Consider the following 24,096-nt stretch of genomic DNA (forward strand, 5'->3'; position numbering starts at 1 on the left):
TTACTAAGAGCCAGACATTGTTCTGAGCACTTTACATGTAATATTTAACACACTGTGTTGTGTTGAAGATCTAGTATAAGAAATGGCATAAGCAAAATGTGTCTTCAGGAACTCTTTACCTGGTGGGAAATAATTGTCCCAGACTATCCATTTAACCACATCTGGTGAACTACCTTGTCATCCCATATGTCTTCTTGTCTCCCATCAAAATCCCTTCTCCAAAAGTTCTATACATTTCAGAGCATTCAAGGTGTGTAAGAGCCCCTCAATGGTCAGCCCAATATCTTTTGTTGCCTCCTGTCAAGTCCAGTGCCTATTAATGAGGTAGGTATATAAGAGATGTCCATTCTTTGTGGAATGATGAAATTAACTAACCTTGTAGATGACTACGCAATATGCTTATGCCAAAGAGACAGAGAAGACCAAACTCCTGTGAATGGTGGGGATGGTGAGAAAACTACAAAATGCCTACTATGCAGGCACTTTTCCTGCATCATGAATTTTCACAGCCCTAGGAGATGGCTGTTCAGGTAATCTTTTGCTATGTAACAAATCACCCTAAAACTTGGTCTCTTAAAGGAACAGTTATTTTGCTTGTGAATTTGTAGTTAGGAGGAGCACAGCAGGGACAGGTCTCTGCTCCAAGGTGGCTCAGCAGAGGACTGGTGTGTCCACGTTTGCGAGGCTCGCTCATGTCCTCCAGCCACTAGGGAACCACCCAGGGGCTGGGCTCTTCTTGCAGCCTAGGCTGGAGCTGGGTTGCATGGGTTAGAATAGGAAACCCTTGCCATGAGAATCAGCTCTCCATTTCAGCTTCTTCACTCCTATTCCAAGGGGAGCTGTGTCTGTGCTTGGGGAGAAGCCAAGCAAAGCAAAAGATTTCAACAGAGAATGGAGGAAACACACCCACTGAGGTTCTCATAGCAACATAATCACGCACAGGCAGCAGCCTATTTCAGTGGGAGCTTGTCTCAGCTGCCCTCCTCCCCAGTTAGTCACAGAATGGATGCACTGCACAGGCAGAAGCAGTGTGGGGTGGGCTGGGGGGAGAGTGTTGAACTGAAAGTCAGGAGGCTGGGGAGCTGATCTCAGATGCTCCCTCAGCTGGCTGAAGAATCACAGCTAACACTGTCCTCTCTCCGATCCCAGGGGTCTCTCTTTGTAAAACGAGAGGATTTTATGATCAGTGAGGACCCTTTCTGATCTTCGTTGATAGTGCAAGTACTGAGGCTCTTTTGGTAGGTGATCATAATCTTTTGTCTCTGAGAAAGATGCTTACAGAAAGTGGGGTGCAAGAGGGTAAAATTCATTCTTTAGATTCATTTACCCCCCTAACACTTTCTGCATATTGGCTGGATGCAAAAGGGGAAAAGAACGAGGTGTTGTCAAGACTGCTCATTCACCCTAACACTAGTCCAGGTCTGTGGTCTGAGAGAGGAAAAGGTTGAGGAGGTTGGGGTCATTCACTTAAATTTATTCATGCCTCAACACACACACACACACACACACACACACACGCGCGCTCACTAACTCTTGATGGTGTCTTGTCATGGTTCTTACTCGTCTCCATCCCCTCCTCTGACTGCAGTCCATCCTCTCTTTCCCCTAGGACCAGGTGATGGGGGCTTCCTTATATTCTGACCCATTTCTTCATTGGCTCTGGGGTTAGCTGAGGACAATCAGGCTCATACTTTCTGGTTGTCAAAGGTGATGATAGAAAAAAATAGAGCATGTGTACAGGAATCATCTCCCTGTGTAAGTCAGGGATGAAGTGAATAGAGCCGGGCTACTCAAGGGGCATCTCTGGGTCCTTGTCCTTGACTTCTGGGCCAAAAGCTTGAAAGTGCAGCTGTCTTTGAAGCAAAGTCAGCCTGAGTGGCCTGTTGCAAAGGGAGAGAGAGTGGGGTCCCCCCTCCCTGCCACCCCTTGTTCTATTTCCCACCCGCCTGACAGATGGCCAGTAAAGCAGAGAGAAAGAAGCTCTCAAAGTGAAGACAGGAATGTATTGTATAAAAATTCACACCCCCTGCTGCCGCCCAAACTCCCTAAAAAAGGATCAAGAGAATCCTAATGGGTACGTGACATCCTCCCTCTCTCCCATAAAAGGGACTTCAAAAATCTGGTGATGATGGGGAGGGGTGAGGAGGGAGCAGAGCAGTGTGTGGGCAGGGGGCTGCCAGGGAAGACGGGCAGGGGAGAGCGGCTGAAGGCTCATCCATTTGGCTTCCTCCCACCGCGTTCCCAGGCCACCTCTGGCTGAAACCCTCGCCCCACCCTCTCAGCCTGAGAGCGGCTCGGAGCCCCAGGTGCCTTGACCGGGACGGGGGGAGCAAAGGAGAGATGAGACCACACTCAGCCTTAGAACTGAAGGAGTTAAGGACCCTCCCTCATCCAGGCACTCACCCCTTCGCTCCCCACACTGCAGTTCTCCAAAGAAGGATCCAGGAATCAGTAGAGGAGCGGGAGCGTCGGGGGTGGGGTGGGCCGGGGGAGAGGTAACAGTGGCCCAGTCTTGCCCAGAGTTTGCCCTCGACTGGGAGGACGCACACCCGAGGCTAAGAACCTGCGAGAGCGCAGCCGGGCGCCTGCTTCCCCCGAGCTTCCCGCGCGGCCCTGCGGCGTCCGCGCAGCCCTTGCCCCCGGGCAGGTTGTCACCGGCGCCGGGAGTGGACACGGCCAGGGGACCCCTGGAGCCTGCGGGCGGGGGCGGCCCCGGGGCGCTGGGGGTCCTGGGTCCGCGCCCAGCCGCCGCGCGCTCTGCCGAGCTCCTACCCCGCCCCCCACTCACCCGGCTCAGCCCCTAGGAGGGACGCGCAGGAAGCGTGCTGCTTCGCCCAGCCGAGCGGCAGAAGTTGAGAGGAGTTGGTGGCTGCCCCCGGCCGGCCGGACTTTGCGAGCAGCCGGGAGAGGAGCCGCCGCCGCCGCCGCCGCGGAGCCTTCGGGGCCGCCGCACTCCTGCTGAGCCCGCAGCGCGGGTGGCGAGGGGCGGGGAGGGGGTCGGTGCACGAGAACTTAAAAACTGTGTGAAGGAATCCGAAGCAGATGAGAAGGGAGGAAAATAAAACAAAGTGAAGGCTGCAGAAAAGACTCAACCTAGTTGATTGTATCGGCTGACGCTCCAGCGGAGGGGCTGGGTTGGTTTTTTTCCCTCCCATTCTCTCTCTTTTAAAGCTACACCAGCTCTCTGTCTCTACTATCTCTGTATCACACCAAACCCTCGCCGGCTCTTATGGGCATGAAACACTCCTCCCGCTGCCTGCTCCTAAGGAGGAAAATGGCGGAGAACGCGGCCGAGAGCACCGAGGTAAGCAGGCGAGGGGCCGGGCTCCCGCGACCCCCGCAGCCCCCCGCCGCCGCGCCGCCGCCGCCGCTCAGCACCGCGTGCCAAAGTTTCCCCAGCTCCATCGCGCTTGCTTCTGCCGGCCGTGTGTGTGTGTGTGTGTGTGTGTGTGTGTGTGTGTGTGTGTGTGTAGTGGGGGGAAGACAGTGCATGTCTCGGGTCCCCTCCCTCTTGAAAATGCAAAAAAGTCGCTCTCATCCCATCTCCCTCTCCTGCCACTCGCTGCTCGCTTCTCTTTTCCCCAAGTCCAAGACCCTGGGCGGCAGCGCTCCCCTGCCCTCTCTCCTCTGGCCTCCGTTGGGGCTCAGTCCCGCTTTGTGCAGAGCTGGGGTGGGTGATCCTGGGGCCAGGTCCGCTCCCTGCAGCGCCTCGACCATCTCCGGCCGCTGCCTCTGCTTTACCCTTCAAGCTCGAGTCAGTCCCCGAGCTCTCGGTGCCCGCAGCACCGCGGGGAGCTCCGACCGCGGGGACCGAGCCGAGCAGGTGGTGGCACTCGGGTCCCAGCAGCAGACCTTCCCACCCAGATCCGGGTCGCGGAGAGGTCTGCAAACCCAGGGAGGGAGCACTGGCCGCGGCCACCTTCAGGACCAGGGACAGCGCCCGCTTCTGCGGCAGTGGGGCCGGCAGGCGGTGGGGGCTGCGCGCCGCGGGCTGCAGCGGGAGACGTCGCTCTAGCTCCGCAAATTGCGCTCTGGCCCCCCGCCTCCGGCAGCCCAGTAACTGCCTTTCTCTATTCTCGAATTGTCCCTGAGCCGCTAAGAGCCCGGCTGGCTTTTGCGTCCCAAGACTGGAGGCTGTGTTCCCTGGCCTCGTCCTGACCCTGCTGTCGTTACAACCGGACTAGTCCGTAGGCTTTGGCACCTGTAGTCACGAACGGGATCGGCGTGGGCAGCCCCCTTACCTTCCTGGAGAAACGGTGCGCCGAGGTGGGGGCGGAGTGGGGTGTGTGTGTGTGAAGATCATTCCTTACTTGGTGGCAGGAGGAAGATGGAGAGCAAACTCCCGGGCTCTATTAATAGCCAGGTGTCTGGTGGGGCTGCCGTACATTTCACATATGGTTACCCATATGCAGCGTGGGGCGGGGATGGAGGAGTGGCGCGGGGATTGTCCCTCTGTCTTGCTGGAGTGAAAAAAAGGTGCCGAGACCCTTACCCGATCCTTTCCCTCGAGGTCTTAACTGCGGCTAACCCTTTCCCCACAGCGTAGGCAGAAAAGCTTTTAAAAATCCATTCTCTAAGAGATTAGAAGCAGCATGCATCTGGCAACTGTCGATTTCGAAAAACAAACACGCTCTGGGACTTGAAAACAGCGGGGGCATTTAGTAGCTAAAGCCGTCTCCTTGAGTAGGGCACAGCCTGCAGGCGTCCTGCCCCTCGCCACTTCTTCCCCCAGCCCCCTACCGGAGAGCAGACATTCAGAATGATGTGTGCGAGGCGCCTAGCCTCGCAGCGGAAAGCTAGCCTTACCAATTCCCTGGCCCTCTTCTCTTTGATCGCCCACCCGCGGAAGAGCTTTCTAAAAATAGCTCGGAGTCAAGGCTGCGCTTGTATGAAGTGTTGGGCTAGCGGGCACGTAGCAGCCCCTGCAGCCAGGTGGCTAGAGCACTGGAAGCAAGAAACAGCTACCACCTGCCCTCCCTCCCCCACCCCCAGTTCGGTTTCTAAAAGAAAAAAGAAAAGTTTTCGCGGGTCTCTGGCCCCTGCGCCCGGTTGTCGCGCGGGGTCTGGATGTAGACCCTGCCAGGTTCCGCATTGTGCAGCAGCAGCTGCTGAGCTCCGCACCTCGGCCAGGGTTAAAGGCGTCCGGAGCAGGCAGAGCGACGCGCGCCAGGCTATTTTTACTTGCTTCCCCCGCAGCTCTGCTCTCCCCCTTCTCAGCAGTTGCACATGCCAGCTCTGCTCAAGGCATCAATGAAAACAGCGGTAGAGGCGGCCGAGCTCCTGCGGGCAAAAAAAAACCCACGTTGAACGCAGCTGTGGGGCAGACCCAGCTGGGGCTCCTTGGAGGAGAGTGAGTCTGGGGGTTCAGTTTTCAGTAACTTCCCTTGAGAAGGGGTCGAATTCAGGCTTGGTCAAACGTGCTCAATGGGAGCATCCATGCGCGTGACAGTCATTTGGTTTTCCTCCAGGAACTGGCTGTTTTTGAAATACTCCGGGACTAGAGCTGTACTTCCAAAAATGGGGGTTGCCTGCATTTCTGGTGGGAGAGAGAGGCAGGGGCATGTGTGCTGATGGTGGTAGTGGTCCTTGTTCTTAACTGAACACACTCTTATCAAACACTGACTCTGTACCATGAATAATCAGTCCCCGTCCCCCCCCACCCCCCCCCCACCCCCCGTCTCAAAGGGGATGACAACAGGCCCTTGCCCTTAAGGAACTCGCTGGTGGACGGTAGCACCTGATAATCCTGATAATTCTGTAGCACCTTTTCCAGATTTTTCTTGGTGCTGTTTGCAAGCGCTGTATCTCATTTTATCCTCACAACAATCCTGCGAGATAAGCAAAGATTAGTATCCATTTCTCTTCCCCTGTTGTCTGAGTGAGGTCACTGAGGTTGAGAGGTCGCCCAATTTCTGAAAGTCACGTGGTTGGCGAGGATAGCCTTGGAACACAGATAGCCCCCGCTTCTGATTCATTGCCCCCTGCCCTACATCTGCTAATTCCAAAAAGATGCCAGGTGTGAATGGGAGTAGGCAAGGAGGTGGCTGCTTTGGAAGGGAGAGACGCAATGTTGAGGATAGGGCTCCTTGTGGGAGAAGGTGTTCTTTCACAAGGTAAAGATAAGGGCAAGCTATTCTAATTGCTAGGCAGGAAGGAGAAAGCCAAGGATAAAATGATGTATGTTGTGAGCAGAGCCTCCCTCAACAAGCCAGCTCCCAAGTCTGGAGCTGGGGCAGGACAAGCGTCCAGGGTGCGGGCTTGGTGCGCGCAGTTAGCTCTGGGTGGCCCTGAGTGCATACTTGGACCCCAGGTCCGTTACAGGTTAACCAGAGCTGATTCCCCTTTGAGCAGGCATAGGGTGTACAGAAAGGCCTGGCAAACGTGCAGAGCATGAGTTCCGTTACCCTTATCCAGATCCCTCACGTATGCCTCTCCTTAGCCAAGGGCATCATCTTCAGCCCCCTCCCCATCACCATCAGAAACCTGATGTGGCCTTCAGAAATGCCTGCCAAGCCTCTGGCCCACTCTTGGTGCCTGAGGCAGATCCTCTCCCCTTCTGCCCTCACTAAGGAAGTAGCTTCTCAACTCTTGGGCCTTCTCTCTAATCCAACCTCATTGTTACTGCCCGAGGGGGTTTCAGAAGCACAAATCTGCTCATGATCAGGCATCTCTTTAAAAACTTACTATGTCACCCTATGGCCTACAGGATACAGGATAAAGCCCCGTTTCCTTAGTATAGTGTATATACAAGTCCCTTTAACACCTGCCCCATGCAATTCTCTGTACAGACCTCTGACTTCATGCCTGAATGCTTTTGTGCATACCAGTCCCTCTGTCTGGGCTGCTGTTTCTTTCCCCTTCTTCATTCTGGAAAAAAAAAAATCTTCCTCGACCTATAAGACCCAACTCCCAAGTCATCCCCTTTGCTCAGCCTTCCCGGACCTGCCATTTACCCCCCACCCTCATGGGGAGCACGTGCTCATTCTCCTTACGTGTTCTTACTTTTCCTATTACAAGCTGATTAGCTTTTTATATGTCTATCTCTCCACTTAGATAATAAACGTCTTTTTGTTGCCATACCTTGTGCTTAACACTGCTGAACACACAGTAGATAATAGATGTTAATAAATACTGACTGAATTGATTCATGTGATACAAGCTCATGAGCCTTCTGGGTTTTAGTCACTCGTGGTTTTCTGAAAAGTGGGCTTCCCATCTCTCAACCCCTCTGACTATACTTACGTGACTGTGGACCTTTAAAACTCAAAATGAGTAAAGATTCTGGGAGTCAAAGAGCTGCAGCAACTCGAAGCATGAGTACATTTGGTTATTCACGTACCTATTCAATATTCAGTAATTACTGAGTCTGACTATGGGGTATTCATCTGGGTAGCAGATCAATGGATTAATCATGATGGCCATGAACCCTGGGGGATAACGGACCCTTCTGGGCCACTGCTGGCTTTTCTGATTTTTTGTAAAAACCTGATGCATTATTCATGGTGAGGACTCCCTGATTGGAGTTCTGGAACCTCAAAGGGGAGCCCCCAGGTGTGAGAAAACAGTTTTAACAAAGGAGTCATTTTGGAGACTGCTTTTTGAATGTTCTGTTGACTTACTGGCCCAGGGAGAGAGAATAATTATGGGTTAAGGAAACTTCTATAATAGGACAGCGGGGTTAGGGGGACCAATGAGTGCAACTCTGAGAAAGGGAAGAGCTGAGATGACTTCTGATGTGGTGGATGTTGGTGGTTTGGGCTCGTGGATCCCTCTCCTCTGGAAGTTCCTTTCAGGTAAAGTGTGTGGTCCTAGAGTGCAAAGGTCAGGGACTGGAGGAGGAAGAGGGCAAGAGAAGGCAGGGCTCAGGCTCACTTCCATGCAGATGGTCTGCCTCTGAGTTTCTTCCTGAAGTGTGTGTGGGTAGCTAACCATGCAGACTGCCTGGTTTAAAATGCAGCTCTGAACTCACTAGATGTGTTATTGAGTATAACTTAACCTCTCTGAGTCTCATAAGGTCATTGTCATGATTAAATGAGTTAATTAATGCAGAGGGTTTTGAACATGGTGAGCGCTCAGTGTTTATGATTACCCTCTGGCTAGCTCTTAGGAGTCTTGCTGAAAAAATGCCAGCTGGGTGAATTCTCTAGTTTCCTCATTTCTCCAGCTGAAATGATTCTTAAACCATAGTTCACATCAATTTTTCCTCCCTCAGCAAACTCTGATTTCAGTCCTCAAGTGAGCTCAGGAGAATTAAGACAATATCCACATGTTTTTTTTTTCCCTTGGAAACTTGGCTTTTCAGAGAGTCCTAAATTGGCTTTTGGCTGTCAGCGAGGGTGAAACACAACACTCCCGTCTCCAATTCAGGAGTGGGTTTCATTTCCTCCTCTTTGCTAACTGCAATGGGAAGTGATTATCACATACCCATGTACAGCATGCAAAATTTTGTAAAAACAGTACTTACACCTTGGAGTCTACTGTGCCAGCAGGGGAAAAGTGGGCAACGTGACAATCTGTGAACTGCCAAGGTAACTGGAAGCAGGATTGCGCTGTTGTGTGAAAAGCAGGTGCTGTCGTACCACTGTGAACTAACTTAGTGCAGGGATAGAGACAGCACAGGCAAGGGGGACGTCCAAAAGGTCACTCTGTCCTTGCGTCTGCTGCTGAGCATGATTGCTTAACCCAGGAGGCACAGTTGGCCGCTTGGTCTCTTATTAATGAGCTTCAGAGAAGGTCATCTTCCCCAGACTCTTTGGGCCACTCAGTAGTCAGGAAGTCCTTCCTTAAGGTCTGCGTCAGTCTCTTCTATCGTGAACCAAGTCACCTTTGTTTATGTTATTCTGAAAGGGGATAAAACCTGCCTGCTGCCTTTTGCATTTTGGCCTCTGTGAGGCTGTTTTAGCACCCTCTCTACTAGCTTTTATTCCAAGTGATTCCAACCCCATTCTCCAATATTCTGGCATTAGCTTTCTAATAAGAATAGCCAGGATAGGAATGTTTAAGACTTGCCTTCTCAGGGTTATCCAGCGCATTGGATGTTTCACATATCAAATAGATTCTCTACTTTACTTGTTTTTTTTTTTTTTTAAATATTTTTTATTGAAGGGTAGTTGACGCACAGTATTACATTACATTAGTTTCAAGTGTACAACACAGTGGTAGAACATTTATATACATAATTCTAGGTTCCAGCTATCACCCTACCAAGCTGTTACAATATCTTGACTATATTCCTTATGCTATACATTACATCCTGGTTACTTATTTATTTTACCATTGGAAGTCTGTCCTTTTTTTTTTTTTTTTTTTTTTTTTTTTGTGAGGGCATCTCTCATATTTATTGATCAAATGGTTGTTAACGACAATAAAATTCTGTATAGGGGAGTCAATGCTCAATGCACAATCATTAATCCACCCCAAGCCTAATTTTCGTCAGTCTCCAATCTTCTGAGGCATAACAAACAAGTTCTTGCATGGAGAACAAATTCTTACATAATGAATAAGTTACATAGTGAACAGTACAAGGGCAGTCATCACAGAAACTTTCGGTTTTGCTCATGCATTATGAACTCTAAACAGTCAGTTCAAATATGAATACTCATTTGGTTTTTATACTTGATTTATATGTGGATACCACATTTCTCTCTTTATTATTATTATTTTTAATAAAATGCTGAAGTGGTAGGTAGATACAAGATAAAGGTAGAAAACATAGTTTAGTGTTGTAAAAGAGCAAATGTAGATGATCAGGTGTGTGCCTGTAGACTATGTGTTAATCCAAGCTAGACCAGGGCAATGAAACATCCACATATGCAGAAGATTTCTCTCAGAACAGGGGGGGTGAGGTTCTAAGCCTCACCTCTGTTGATCCCCAATTTCTCACCTGATGGCCCCCCTGCGACTGTGCCTGTCTTAGGTTGTTCCTCCCTTGAGGAATCTTACCCGTCTCTGGCTAACCAGTCATCTTCCGGGGCCATACAGGGAAATGTGAAGTTGGTAAGTGAGAGGGAAGCCTTATTGTTTGAAAAGGTTAGCTTTTTACTTCTTTGCATATTTATGCCCTGTGGCTTCTATGCCCAGCATTTGTCTAGAGGTATCTTTACCACTTGGAAGAATTATGATACTCGGTAAATTTGATATGAGGCACGAATTCTATTTAAGGGTTGTAATTAGGAAGGAAGAAGAAAAGCTATAGAAGTAGCAGGCGGAAGAAAAAATGGGAAGATTGATTATTTCTTTGACATATCTTCTTGTAGAGTAACTTCAGCATATATAGGTTTTAAGCTACTACTTAAATTGCGCACACACATTAACATAATAGGAGTATAGTTACATAACCAAAGCATATCTGTAATTACCAGCCATCTCCAGTGAAACCAAGAAAACCAGTTAGGCACCTTAGGCATTTGTGAAAACTTATCTATGATATGGTGGATATTGTCCAACTGAACTTGAACAGTCTGAGAGAAATCAGACAAATTAAAACAACCCATTCCTGGGGACTGTTCACATGCCATATGTTCTTTTAACAGTAAATAGTCTGTAGTTGTAAGAGTTTGGAGCGCTACAATTTGCACTTTTCCAAATTCTTGGTTGAGTTCCAACAGTATAGATCCAGTCAAATTTGTTTTTTTACTGTATGCACAGGCCAGCTTAGATATCTCCTTCCTCATTCCCATGGCAAGTCCAGGAACTGGTGAGATGAGTGCATCTACAGCTGTAGCAGTGCGTGGATCTTTGTTGGGGTTTTTTGATGATCATCTTCTGGCATGAGTCTTCCAGAGAGTGCAGATGTTGGAAGTTCTTTTTCATATCGTATCTTAGTTCATTTTCGGGGTAGCCCAATTAGGCTTTGATCCTCTGTATAAACACAAACAGACCCTTTGCCTACACTTTTATATGCCCTTTATACCCTTGTGTAGAACTCGTTGGAATTTACCACACAGGAACTGCCCTTTTTTTTTTTTTTTGCTTTGTTTTTGGTATCCCTAATCTACTTACATGACGAATATTATGTTTACTAGGCTCTCCCCTATACCAGGTCTCCCCTATAAACCCCTTTACAGTCACTGTCCATCAGCATAGCAAAATTTTGTAGAATCACTACTTGCCTTCTCTGTGTTGTACCGCCCTCCCTTTTCTCCTACCCCCCCATGCATGTTAATCTTAATACCCCCCTACTTCTCCCCCCCTTATCCCTCCCTACCCACCCATCCTCCCCAGTCCCTTTCCCTTTGGTACCTGTTAGTCCATTCTTGAGTTCTGTGATTCTGCTGCTGTTTTGTTCCGTCAGTTTTTCCTTTGTTCTTGTATTCCACAGATAAGTGAAATCATTTGGTATTTCTCTTTCTCCGCTTGGCTTGTTTCACTGAGCATAATACCCTCCAGCTCCATCCATGTTGCTGCAAATGATTGGATTTGCCCTTTTCTTATGGCTGAGTAGTATTCCATTGTGTATATGTACCACCTCTTCTTTATCCATTCATCTATCGATGGACATTTAGGTTGCTTCCAATTCTTGGCTATTGTAAATAGTGCTGCAATAAACATAGGGGTGCATCTGTCTTTCTCAAACTTGAATGCTGCATTCTTAGGGTAAATTCCTAGGAGTGGAATTCCTGGGTCAAATGGTAAGTCTGTTTTGAGCATTTTGATGTACCTCCATACTGCTTTCCACAATGGTTGAACTAACTTACATTCCCACCAGCAGTGTAGGAGGGTTCCCCTTTCTCCACAGCCTCGTCAACATTTGTTGTTCTCTGTCTTTTGGATGGCAGCCATCCTTACTGGTGTGAGGTGATACCTCATTGTAGTTTTAATTTGCGTTTCTCTGATAATTAGCGATGTGGAGCATCTTTTCATGTGTCTGTTGGCCATCTGTATTTCTTTTTTGGAGAACTGTCTGTTCAGTTCCTCTGCCCATTTTTTAATTGGGTTATTTGTTTTTTGTTTGTTGAGGCGTGTGAGCTCCTTATATACTCTGGACGTCAAGCCTTTATCGGATGTGTCATATTCAAATATATTCTCCCATACTGTAGGGATCCTTCTTGTTCTATTGATGGTGTCTTTTGCTGTACAGAAGCTTTTCAGCTTAATATAGTCCCACTTACTCATTTTTGCTGTTGTTTTCCTTGCCCGGGGATATATGTTCAAGAAGAGGTCACTCATGTTTATGTCTAAGAGGTTTTCGCCTATGTTTTCTTCCAAGAGTTTAATGGTTTCATGGCTTACATTCAGGTCTTTGATCCATTTTGAGTTTACTTTTGTATATGGGGTTAGACAATGGTCCAGTTTCATTCTCCTACATGTAGCTGTCCAGTTTTGCCAGCACCACCTGTTGAAGAGACTGTCATTTCCCCATTGTATGTCCATGGCTCCTTTATCAAATATTAATTGACCATATATGTCTGGGTTAATGTCTGGATTCTCTAGTCTGTTCCATTGGTCTGTGGCTCTGCTGTTGTGCCAGTACCAAATTGTCTTGATTACTATGGCTTTATAGTAGAACTTGAAGTTGGGGAGTGAGATCCCCCCTACTTTATTCTTCTTTCTCAGGATTGCTTTGGCTATTCGGGGTCTTTGGTGTTTCCATATGAATTTTTGAATTATTTGTTCCAGTTCATTGAAGAATGTTGCTGGTAGTTTCATAGGGATTGCATCAAATCTGTATATTGCTTTGGGCAGGATGGCCATTTTAACGATATTAATTCTTCCTAGCCACGAGCATGGGATGAGTTTCCATCTGTTAGTGTCCCCTTTAATTTCTCTTAAGAGTGACTTGTAGTTTTCAGAGTATAAGTCTTTCACTTCTTTGGTTAGGTTTATTCCTAGGTATTTTATTTTTTTTGATGCAATTGTGAATGGAGTTGTTTTCCTGATTTCTCTTTGTGTTGGTTCATTGTTAGTATATAGGAAAGCCACAGATTTCTGTGTGTTGATTTTGTATCCTGCAACTTTGCTGTATTCCGATATCAGTTCTAGTAGTTTTGGGGTGGAGTCTTTAGGGTTTTTTATGTACAGTATCATGTCATCTGCAAATAGTGACATTTTAACTTCTTTTTTACCAATCTGGATTCCTTGTATCTCTTTATTTTGTCTGATTGCCGTAGCTAGGACCTCCAGTACTATGTTAAATAACAGTGGAGAGAGTGGGCATCCCTGTCTAGTTCCCGATCTCAGAGGAAATGCTTTCAGCTTCTCGCTGTTCAATATAATGTTGGCTGTGGGTTTATCATAGATGGCCTTTATTATGTTGAGGTACTTGCCCTCTATTCCCATTTTGCTGAGAGTTTTTAACATGAATGGATGTTGAACTTTGTCAAATGCTTTTTCAGCATCTATGGAGATGATCATGTGATTTTTGTCTTTCTTTTTGTTGATGTGGTGGATGATGTTGATGGACTTTCGAATGTTGTACCATCCTTGCATCCCTGGGATGAATCCCACTTGGTCATGGTGTATGATCCTTTTGATGTATTTTTGAATTCGGTTTGCTAATATTTTGTTGAGTATTTTTGCATCTACGTTCATCAGGGATATTGGTCTGTAGTTTTCTTTTTTGGTGGGGTCTTTGCCTGGTTTTGGTATTAGGGTGATGTTAGCTTCATAGAATGAGTTTGGGAGTATCCCCTCCTCCTCTATTTTTTGGAAAACTTTAAGGAGAATGGGTATTATGTCTTCCCTGTATGTCTGATAAAATTCCGAGGTAAATCCATCTGGCCCGGGGGTTTTGTTCTTTGGTAGTTTTTTGATTACCGCTTCAATTTCATTGCTGATAATTGGTCTGTTTAGATTTCTGTTTCTTCCTGGGTCAATTTTGGAAGGTTATATTTTTCTAGGAAGTTGTCCATTTCTCCTAGGTTTCCCAGCTTGTTAGCATATAGGTTTTCATACTATTCTCCAATAATTCTTTGCATTTCCGTGGGGTCCGTCGTGATTTTTCCTTTCTCGTTTCTGATACTGTTGATTTGTGTTGACTCTCTTTTCTTCTTAATAAGTCTGGCTAGAGGCTTATCTATTTTGTTTATTTTCTCGAAGAACCAGCTCTTGGTTTCATTGATTTTTGCTATTGTTTTATTCTTCTCAATTATATTTATTTCTTCTCTGATCTTTATTATGTCCCTCCTTCTGCTGACCTTAGGCCTCATCTGTTCTTCTTTTTCCAATTTCGATAATTGTGACATTAGACCATTTATTTGGGATTGCTCTTCCTTTTTTAAATATGCTTGGATTGCTATATACTTTCCTCTTAAGACTGCTTTTGCTGTGTCCCACAGAAGTTGGGGCTTAGTGTTGTTGTTGTCATTTGTTTCCATATATTGCTGGATCTCCACTTTGATTTGGTCATTGATCCATTGATTATTTAGGAGCGTGTTGTTAAGCCTCCATGTGTTTGTGAGCCTCTTTGCTTTCTTTGTACAGTTTGTTTCTAGTTTTATGCCTTTGTGGTCTGAAAAGTTGGTTGGTAGGATTTCAGTCTTTTGGAATTTACTGAGGCTCTTTTTGTGGCCTAGTATGTGGTCTATTCTGGAGAATGTTCCATGTGCACTTGAGAAGAATGTATATCCCGCTGCTTTTGGATGTAGACTTCTATAGATGTCTATTAGGTCCATCTGCTCTACTGTGTTGTTCAGTGCTTCCGTGTCCTTACTTATTTTCTGCCCAGTGGATCTATCCTTTGGGGTAAGTGGTGTGTTGAAGTCTCCTAGAATGAATGCATTGCAGTCTATATCCCCCTTTAGTTCTGTTAGTATCTGTTTCACATATGCTGGTGCTCCTGTGTTGGGTGCATATATATTTAGAATGGTTATATCCTCTTGTTTGACTGAGCCCTTTATCATTATGTAGTGTCCTTCTTTATCTCTTGTTACTTTCTTTGTTTTGAAGTCTATTTTGTCTGATATTAGTACTGCAACCCCTGCTTTCTTCTCACTGTTGTTTGCTTGAAATATGTTTTTCCATCCATTGACTTTTAGTCTGTACATGTCTTTGGGTTTGAGGTGAGTTTCTTGTAAGCAGCATATAGATGGGTCTTGCTTTTTTATCCATTCTGTTACTCTGTGTCTTTTGATTGGTGCATTCAACCCATTAACATTTAGGGTGACTATTGAAAGATATGTACTTATTGCCATTGCAGGCTTTAAATTCGTGGTTACCAAAGGTTCAAGGTTAGCCTCTTTAGTATCTTACTGCCTAATTTAGCTCGCTTATTGAGCTGTTATATACACTGTCTGGAGATTCTTTTCTTCTCTCCCTTCTTGTTCCTCCTCCTCGATTCTTCATATGTTGGGTGTTTTGTGCTGTGTTCTTTCTAGGAGTGCTCCCATCTAGAGCAGTCCCTGTAAGATGTTCTGTAGAGGTGGTTTGTGGAAAGCAAATTCCCTCAGCTTTTGTTTGTCTGGGAATTGCTTAATCCCACCGTCATATTTGAATGATAGTCGTGCTGGATACAGTATCCTTGGTTCAAGGCCCTTCTGTTTCATTGTATTAAAGATATCATGCCATTCTCTTCTGGCTTGTAGGGTTTCTGTCGAGAAATCTGATGTTAGCCTGATGGGTTTCCCTTTATAGGTGACCTTTTTCTCTCTAGCTGCCTTTAACACTCTTTCCTTGTCCTTGATCTTTGCCATTTTAATTATTATGTGTCTTGGTGTTGCCCTTCTTGGATCCTTTCTGTTGGGGGTTCTGTGTATTTCTGTGGTCTGTTCGATTACTTCCTCCCCCAGTGTGGGGAAGTTTTCAGCAATCATTTCTTCTAAGATACTTTCCATCTCTTTTCCTCTCTCTTCTTCGTCTGGGACCCCTATAATACGGATATTGTTCCTTTTGGATTGGTCACACAGTTCTCTTAAGATTGTTTCATTCCTGGAGATCCTTTTGTCTCTCTCTATGTCAGCTTCTATGCGTTCCTGTTCTCTGGTTTCAATTCCATCAATGGCCTCTTGCATCCTATCCATTCTGCTTATAAACCCTTCCAGAGTTTGTTTCATTTCTGCGATCTCCTTTCTGGCATCTGTGATCTCCTTCCGGACTTCATCCCATTTCTCTTGCGTATTTCTCTGCATCTCTGTCAGCATGTTTATGATTCTTATTTTGAATTCTTTTTCAGGAAGACTGGTTAGGTCTGTCTCCTTCTCTGGTGTTGTCTCTGTGATCTTTGTCTGCCTGTAGCTTTGCCTTTTCATGGTGATAGGAATAGTCTGCAGAACTGGGACAAGTGACGGCTGGAAGGACTTCCCTTCTTGTTGGTTTGTGGCCCTCCTCTCCTGAGAGAACAGCGGCCTCTAGTGGCATGTGCTGCGCAGCTGCCCGCAGACAGGGTTTCTGCTTCCTTCCCGGCTGCTATGGAGTTAATCTCCGCTGTTGCTGTGGGCGTGGCCTGGCTCAGGCAGCTACTCCAAAATGGTGGAGTCGCGTTGGAGCAGGAGCGGCTGGGAGGCTATTTATCTCCGTAAGTGGCCTCCCTGCTCCCTGCAGCCCAGGGGTTAGGGTGCCCAGAGATCCCGGATTCCCTACCTCTGGATTAAGTGACCCGCCCTGCCCCTTTAAGACTTCCAAAAAGCACCCAGCAAAACAAAACAACACCCACCAAAAAAAAAAAAAAAAAAAAGAAAAAAAAAAGAAAAAAAATTTTTAAATTAAAAAAAAAAAAAAGTTTTTAATTAAAAAAAAAAAGGTGGTCGTTCGTTTTTCTTTATTCTCCGGTGCCAGCCTCAGGCCTCTGCTCACCGGTCTTTCTGCCCTGTTTCCCTAGTATTGGGGTCCCTATCCCTTTAAGACTTCCAAAAAGCGCTCGCCAAAACAAAACAGCAAAAAAGCAAAAAAAAAATGGTCGCGCGCTTTTCTTATGTCCTCTGTCGCCCAGCCTCCAGTGCCTGCTCACTGTTCTTGCTGCCCTGTTTTCCTAGTATCGAGGGCCCTGCACTCTGTCCCGGATGGCGGGGGCTGGGTGTTCGGCAGTCCTGGGCTCCGTCTCCCTCCCGCTCTGCCTGCTCTTCTCCCGCCGGGAGCTGGGGGGAGGGGCGCTCGGCTCCCGCGGGGCCGGGGCTTGTATCTTACCCCCTTCGCGAGGCGCTGGGTTCTCGCAGGTGTGGATGTGGTCTGGATATTGTCCTGTGTCCTCTGGTCTTTATTCTAGGAAGGGTTGTCTTTGTTATATTTTCATAGATATATGTTGTTTTGGGAGGAGATTTCCGCTGCTCTACTCATGCCGCCATCTTCCGCCCCTCTACTTTACTTGTTATCAGAATTCCCTCAAGCATCACAGCTTTCCCCAGATTTGTAATGGGTGACCCCTAAGGAAAGACCTCTTTTCACACTGTAATTTTATAAGAACAAACAGTTCGATGTACACATTTTCATGAAGTCATAGAATTTTAGAGCTGGATAGAGACTCAAATAATTTAAGAGATGGAAAAACTTGCCCAATATCACAAAGCTCTTTAGTGTTGGTGTTGAGGCCATGTTTATTCCTAGGCCAATGCCATCCTCCTTTACATGTAGCACCTATGTCGTTGTTTTCATGTTTTGTGCGAAAATTTTCTAGTATATCCTGATATGTAATATCTGAAACCAGTGTTCTGTACATAAAATGTGGGAAATGTGCACAGGGAGACCTCTCTCCTTTTCACATGACACTTAAAATACATTGGCATATACCATCTTGTGTAATGTATGCCCTCATGCATTATTACATACATATACACACGTTACATAACGTATGTCAGACATACGTATGTACATAGCAGTATCAAGTTACATGTGATCCTCATGGTGCAGATGAAGAAACTAAGGCATAGAAAGTCAGTATTACTTGCTGACGATCTCACAGATAGTAAGCTGGAATTCAAACTGGTTTTCTAGCTATGGAGACCCATGCTTTTCCCAGTCTACCAGGCTGTAAAGGCATCATGGGACCAGGGTAGAAACTTCAAATATGAAGAGAAAGAAGATCTCTTTCCTGCTGCTCATTCAGCTGTCCACCTTGTCTGCTGGATTCCCAGCATCTTTATCAGCCTCCTTTCCTTGAGCAGTAGCAGTAATTATAACAAGAGCTATCATATTAACATTCATATTGTGTGTTGGGCACAGTGTTAAGCCCTTTGTAAGCACTGCTTTATTTAATTTACACAAGATCACAAAGCAACTCTTCTTCTTATTCCCATTTTGCTGCTGAAAGAAACGGAAACTTGCAGTGGCTGGCTGGTTATCTTGCCCAAGATTAGAGGGCTAGTACGCGGCCGAGCTGGAGTGCTCCGAGAGTTGGAATGGGCTCTGCTGTTCACTTGGGGCCTTTCTCCCTCTTTTATCCACACCCCAGCCAAACTTGTCCTCACCTCTGCACCCCCCTACTCCCACCCTGGCCACTGGCTCCCATTCACGGGGAACTTTGGGAGATTGTGGGGAGAGAACTGATACATTCATGGAAAAGGGCCTTTGCTGACTGGAACCTGCCAGTCTCTGAGAGCTCCCTGTGCTGGAGCCCCTCATCCTCCCAGGAGAGTTGCTTCGTCGTTGCCAGAGGAATTATTTTAGTGGTAGGACAGTGAGCCCATTGCTACTTATTTGAAGGGCTATTCTGGAGGGCAGGAGGTATAGGAACTTCCTTGGTACCCTCCAAACAGTTAAGCCACATGGACACTGACTTCTTGGCCCAAGGCTGTTTTGTGCAGAGGTTAAGCATGCAGGCCGGGGATGAGTGTCCATGGGTCCAGATGGCGGCTTGCGAGCAGGCACAAGCTCCTGCAGTCATTGCGTGCCCGCTTCGTCATCTGCGATGCGGTATTGGCACTTCATCCCATCGAGTTACTGTGAGGAGTGAATGGGTTATTTCATGTGAAGCACACATCAGACATGTGGTAAATGCTCCAGGAAGTTGAGATATTGTTTGTAATCTGGGTTTATCCGGTGGTGTTCCGAAGAGGAGCAGATGAACACAGGACCTTCCCTGTTGCCATTAGGGAGTCCATGCTGGCAAAGCCAGAGCAGGGAGGTCAAGGGAGGCCTGAATCACCAATTCAGCCTGTTTCAGGTCAGCCAGCTGGAGCCACAAAGACAGCTGAAGACTGTGCTCCAGCACCTCCACCCAGGGGGCTACCACCCCCATGTGAAGTGTCCCAGTTACAGGAGGGATGGGGTCCCCTGTGACCCACGGGTTGGCCTGCCCCACTGCAAGCTTTCATCCAGCTCTGGAATCCTAAACTCAGGTGTTTTGGCAACATATAAAGACTGAAATCTCACTGAGTCCCTACCAATGTGAGAGAAGGGAGGTGGGAGAGCATCAGTCACACTGCATTGCTGACCTCCTGAGGAAGGGCAGGCTCAGGCTTCTCTGGGCCCCTCGCAAACCTGCCTGCTAAAAAGAGAGCAATATCCGCTCGATTACTGAACTGGTAGATAAGTTTCTGCCATGTGCCCACTGAAAGAAACTGAGGCAGGCAGGAGGGGAAGGAGAGGCAGAGATACTGCCCAGACTCAGGTGGCAAATTGTTTGTATAACTAATTAGCAAGTTCAACTCCTGGCCCTCCTCACCCTAAATCTTGCAGAATACACTCACTGTGTTTGAGGTCTCACCCAAGGGTGGCACAGCTAAGACCAAATTGGGCTAATGCCACTCTAAAGGGAATGGCTGTGACCAAATTCATCAAGTAGGGACCCATTTGCAGCTCTGTTGTGTGAGCTGAAGTAGAGTGCTGGCCTTTCAAGGCTGGGCCTGCCAAAAAATGAAAGACTGCAATTCCCACAGACACGTCAAATTCAAGGACTTCATCTCTTTGACAAGCAGTTACGACAGCAGTCCTCTGAGGAGGCTCAGTCAGAGAATCCCACAAAATGATCACAGCCCATCAGAAGTGTAGATAGGGTCCTAATTAAGGAATACTCTCTATTAACATGCATTAGTTCACCTCTTGCCTTCAGGTGCACAGTAGGAAAGCAATGAAGATTTATTGAATGAAGGAAGACAGAATCTGTATATTGCACGTAATACACTATGCCCACCTCCTTTGTTTAAGATCTCTTTCTGCTCCCCCTGCTCTGGAATTGAAGCTGTCATCCCAGTGTGGTGTGGGAGAGAGTTGTGGAGTCACACCTGAGTTTCAGTCTCATTTCCATCCCTGTGGGATTATAAGACCCAGTTTATCGGGTAGCCACGAGGATTAAATTTGATCATGGATTAAGACATGAAAAAAGAATCTTGATGAGATTTCCCCCCCCTCCTGTTATAACTTTATTTGCTCAGGCTTTGCTTTGTTTTTAAGGGGAATTTTATAGTTCAAAGTGAGAACAGTCACTTCAAAGGCCCAGTTAGAGTAGATATAAGTGACCTGAGACTGTAGGGTGTGTGTGTTTATGTGAGGGGATGTGTACACACACCCAAGCGTGTAGGTCCAGTATGCAGAAGCATGTGCTCGTACATCTACATCTTTATCATATGTGGCTTGCAATTCATAATCAGTGATGCATAAGATACATATTTAATTATCAGCCTGGAGCTTCTGAGCTAGACACAGGATCTGATGACTCAACATGGACAACGTGTTGTACGTGGAGCACACATGGGAGTGAGGCTGAGAAGGAGAGTCTTGTAGAGGTAGATCTGAGTTCAGGGTCAGGAAGGCCACACAGCCCAGACTTTGTAGCTGGTGTGCAACATTTATTATGTAACTCGGGTGCTGTGGTTTTCCTTGGGGGCCCCCACCTCCTGCTGGCTCTCTGCAGTAGCCCCCTGGATGCTCTACGTACATCTTCCCTTGCCCTGCTTTCATCTGTTCTCACAGCAGCAAGGATGCATGTTTTAAAGTAGAAATCGATTACACATCTCCCCTCCTTAGATACCTTCAGTGGCTTTTCCATTGTCATTAGGGGAAAGAGTCCCCTCCTTATCATGGCTTATAAGGCTCTGCATGACCATACCCCTAAGCACTTTTCCACCCTCATTTCTAGTGTGCCCTTCCCTTCCCCTCCAGCTATACTCAACAGCTTCATTCCCTTCTTGCCTAGTGCCTCTTACCCTTTCTATGGTTCCCAGCTTAGATGTCATCCCTCCAGGAAGCCTTCCCTGATACCACCCCATTATCCAAGTCTGGCTTTGTTCTCCCTCCTAAGTGACCCTACAGTACCCATGCATTCTCTATCACAGCACAGATCACACTGTACTTAGTTTGCTGATTTCCTTGTCTGTAAGTCCACCATACACTTTGTGAGAGCTGGGGCTCTGTCTCTGCTGTACCCCATCGAATGCCAGCACCTACCACAGCTTCTGATACCTACGGGAGGCTTAAAACCATTTGTTCAGTGAATAAGTGAGTGATCTCTGCTACATATACCTTTCCTGTATGGAAAATATGCTATGGATGCTAGCATTTAAATGAGTATATATCTACTGCCCCCTTCCTAATATACTGGCTGAGATGGTGTCAGCCATGTAGGATACTGCTATAAGAGGAAATCTCTGAGGTCATGGAAGTCATCCCCCTGACCCAAACCCAGCCAGTAATTAAGCTGTCCCAGTTAGATGTCCCCTGCTGAGGGACAAAGCCAGAACTGCATAGAGAAGGTTTATTGTCAATGCAAAGTGAGTAAGAGGAGGTTTTTGGCTAGACAAGGATAAGCTTAATCGCCTCCAGAACAAGTATGGCTTAAGTCTCAGGAGGGGTGGCATCAGGTCTGTGCCTAGAGCAGTGGGAATTCCCTGTGCTTTGGCAGTGGTGAGAGGCAGCAGAGAGACATAGAGGCTCCCCTGGAACACCTTGCCTGAAGCAGGGGAGTTTGGGGTCTTGGATTAGCCCATATCAGCTTGCCTGATGCCCACATAGGCTTGCCTGTTGTGACATTGTCAGCTGATCTGAGCAGGAGACAGTACTCTGCGTCCCCAGACCAGGGATCCAAACCACCCTGCAGCTCTGGCTCCCAGCACAGGCACCATGGGCCCCAGGCACCTACTGTGCACTGGCCAAACCACAGTGTGGACACGACTCCTGCCCCCAGCTTTTCTCAGGCCTCCTCCATTCACAGCTGTCTTGGTCCAGCCCTGCTATCCACTCTTCTGTTTGTAAAATTAAAAATGAGATGCTCTGTGAGAAAAAGGGATAGAAAGTGTCTTTGAAGAAATAATTGCTGAGAACTTCCCCAAACTGGGGAAGGAAATAGTTGCTCAGACCACAGAAGCACACAGAACTCCCAACAGAAGAGACCCAAAGAAGACAACACCAAGACACATAATAATTAAAATGGCAAAGATCAAGGACAAGGACAGCATATTAAAGGCAGCCAGAGAAAAAAGGCACTTATAAAGGAAAACCCATCAGGCTATCATCAGACTTCTCAACAGAAACTATACAGGCCAGAAGAGAATGGCATGATATATTTAATGCAATGAAACAGAAGGGCCTTGAACCAAGGATACTGTATCCAGCATGATTATCATTTAAATATGAAGGAGGGATTAAACAATTCCCAGACAAGCAAAAGTTGAAGGAATTTGCCTCCCACAAACCACCTCTACAGGGTATTTTAGAGGGATTGCTCTAGATGGGAGCACTCCTAAAAAGAGCACAGAACAGAACACCCAACATATGAAGAATGGAGGAGGAGGAATATGAAGGGAGAGAAATAAAGAATCATCAGACAGTGTTTATAATAGCTCAATAAGTGAGTTAAGTTAGACAGTAAGATAGTAAAGAAGGGAACCTTGAACTTTTGGTAACCACAAACTTAAAGTCTGCAATGGCAATAAGTACATATCTTTCAATAATCACCCTAAATGGAAATGGACTGAATGCACCAATCAAAAGACACAGAGTAATAGAATGGATAAAAAAGCAAGACCCATCTATATGCTGCTTACAAGAGACTCACCTCAGGCCCAAAGACATACACAGATTAAAAGTCAAGGGATGGAAAAAGATATTTAATGCAACAACAGGGAGAAAAAAGCAGGTGTTGCAGTACTAGTATCAGACAAAATAGACTTCAAAACAAAGAAAGTAACAAGAGATAAAGAAGGACATTACATAATGATAAAGGGGTCAGTCCAACAAGAAGATATAACCATTATAAACATATATGCACCCCAATACAGGAGCACCAATATATGTGAAACCAATACTAACAGAATTAAAGGGGGAAATAGAATGCAATGCATTCATTCTTGGAGGCTTCAACACACCACTCACCCCAAAGGATAGATCTACCGGGCAGAAAATAAGTAAGGACACGGAAGCACGGAACAACACAGTAGAGCAGATGGACCTAATAGACATCCATAGAACTCTACATCCAAAAGCAACAGGATACACATTCTTCTCAAGTGCACATGGAACATTCTCCAGAATAGACCACATACTAGGCCACAAAAAGAGCCTCAGTAAATTCCAAAAGATTGAAATCCTACCAACCAACTTTTCAGACCACAAAGGTATAAAACAAGAAATAAATTGTACAAAGAAAACAAAAAGGCTCACAAAGACACGGAGGCTTAACAACATGCTCCTAAATAATCAATGGATCAACAAACAAATTAAATGGAGATCCGGCAATATATGGAAACAAATGACAACAACAACACAAAGCCCCAACTTCTGTGGGACGCAGTAAAAGCAGTCTTAAAAGGAAAGCATACAGCAATCCAAGCATATTTAAAGAAGGAAGAACAATCCCAAATGAATGGTCTAATGTCACAAATTTCAAAATTGGAAAAAGAAGAACAAATGAGGCCTAAGGTCAGCAGAAGGAGGGACATAATAAAGATCAGAGAAGAAATAAATAAAATTGAGAAGAATAAAACAGTAGAAAAAAATCAATGAAACCAAGAGCTGTTTCTTCGAGAAAATAAACAAAATAGATAAGCTTCTAGCCAGACTTACTAAGAGAAAAAGAGAATCAACACACATCAACAGAATCAGAAATGAGAAAGGAAAAATCATAGCGGACCCCACAGAAATACAAAGAATTATTAGAGAATACTATGAAAACCTATATGCTAACAAGCTGGAAAACCTAGGAGAAATGGACAACTTCCTAGAAAAATACAACTTTCCAAGACTGACCCAGAAAGAAACAGAAACTCTAAACAGACCAACTACCAGCAACAAAAT

The 24,096-nt window shown here is 46.2% G+C and overlaps 1 protein-coding gene across 3 annotated transcripts in view; it reads left to right on the forward strand.

Moving 5' to 3' along the window:
- The first annotated feature begins 3,008 nt into the window (after positions 1 to 3,008).
- PRMT8 (protein arginine methyltransferase 8) overlaps positions 3,009 to 24,096 on the forward strand; it is a 98,905-nt gene continuing 77,817 nt past the window's right edge. For 2 of the 3 annotated variants that reach the window (XM_036908362.2, XM_036908377.2), the window contains exon 1: positions 3,012 to 3,304. In XM_036908362.2, the coding sequence (XP_036764257.1) occupies positions 3,230 to 3,304 (75 nt within the window). In that variant the 5' untranslated portion in view covers positions 3,012 to 3,229. Of the gene's footprint in view, positions 3,305 to 24,096 lie in introns of all 3 variants that reach the window. The other variant, XM_036908372.2, reaches the window with a different exon arrangement.

Source organism: Manis pentadactyla, chromosome 14 (genome assembly GCF_030020395.1).
Source record: "Manis pentadactyla isolate mManPen7 chromosome 14, mManPen7.hap1, whole genome shotgun sequence".
NCBI classification, from domain to species: domain Eukaryota; kingdom Metazoa; phylum Chordata; class Mammalia; order Pholidota; family Manidae; genus Manis; species Manis pentadactyla.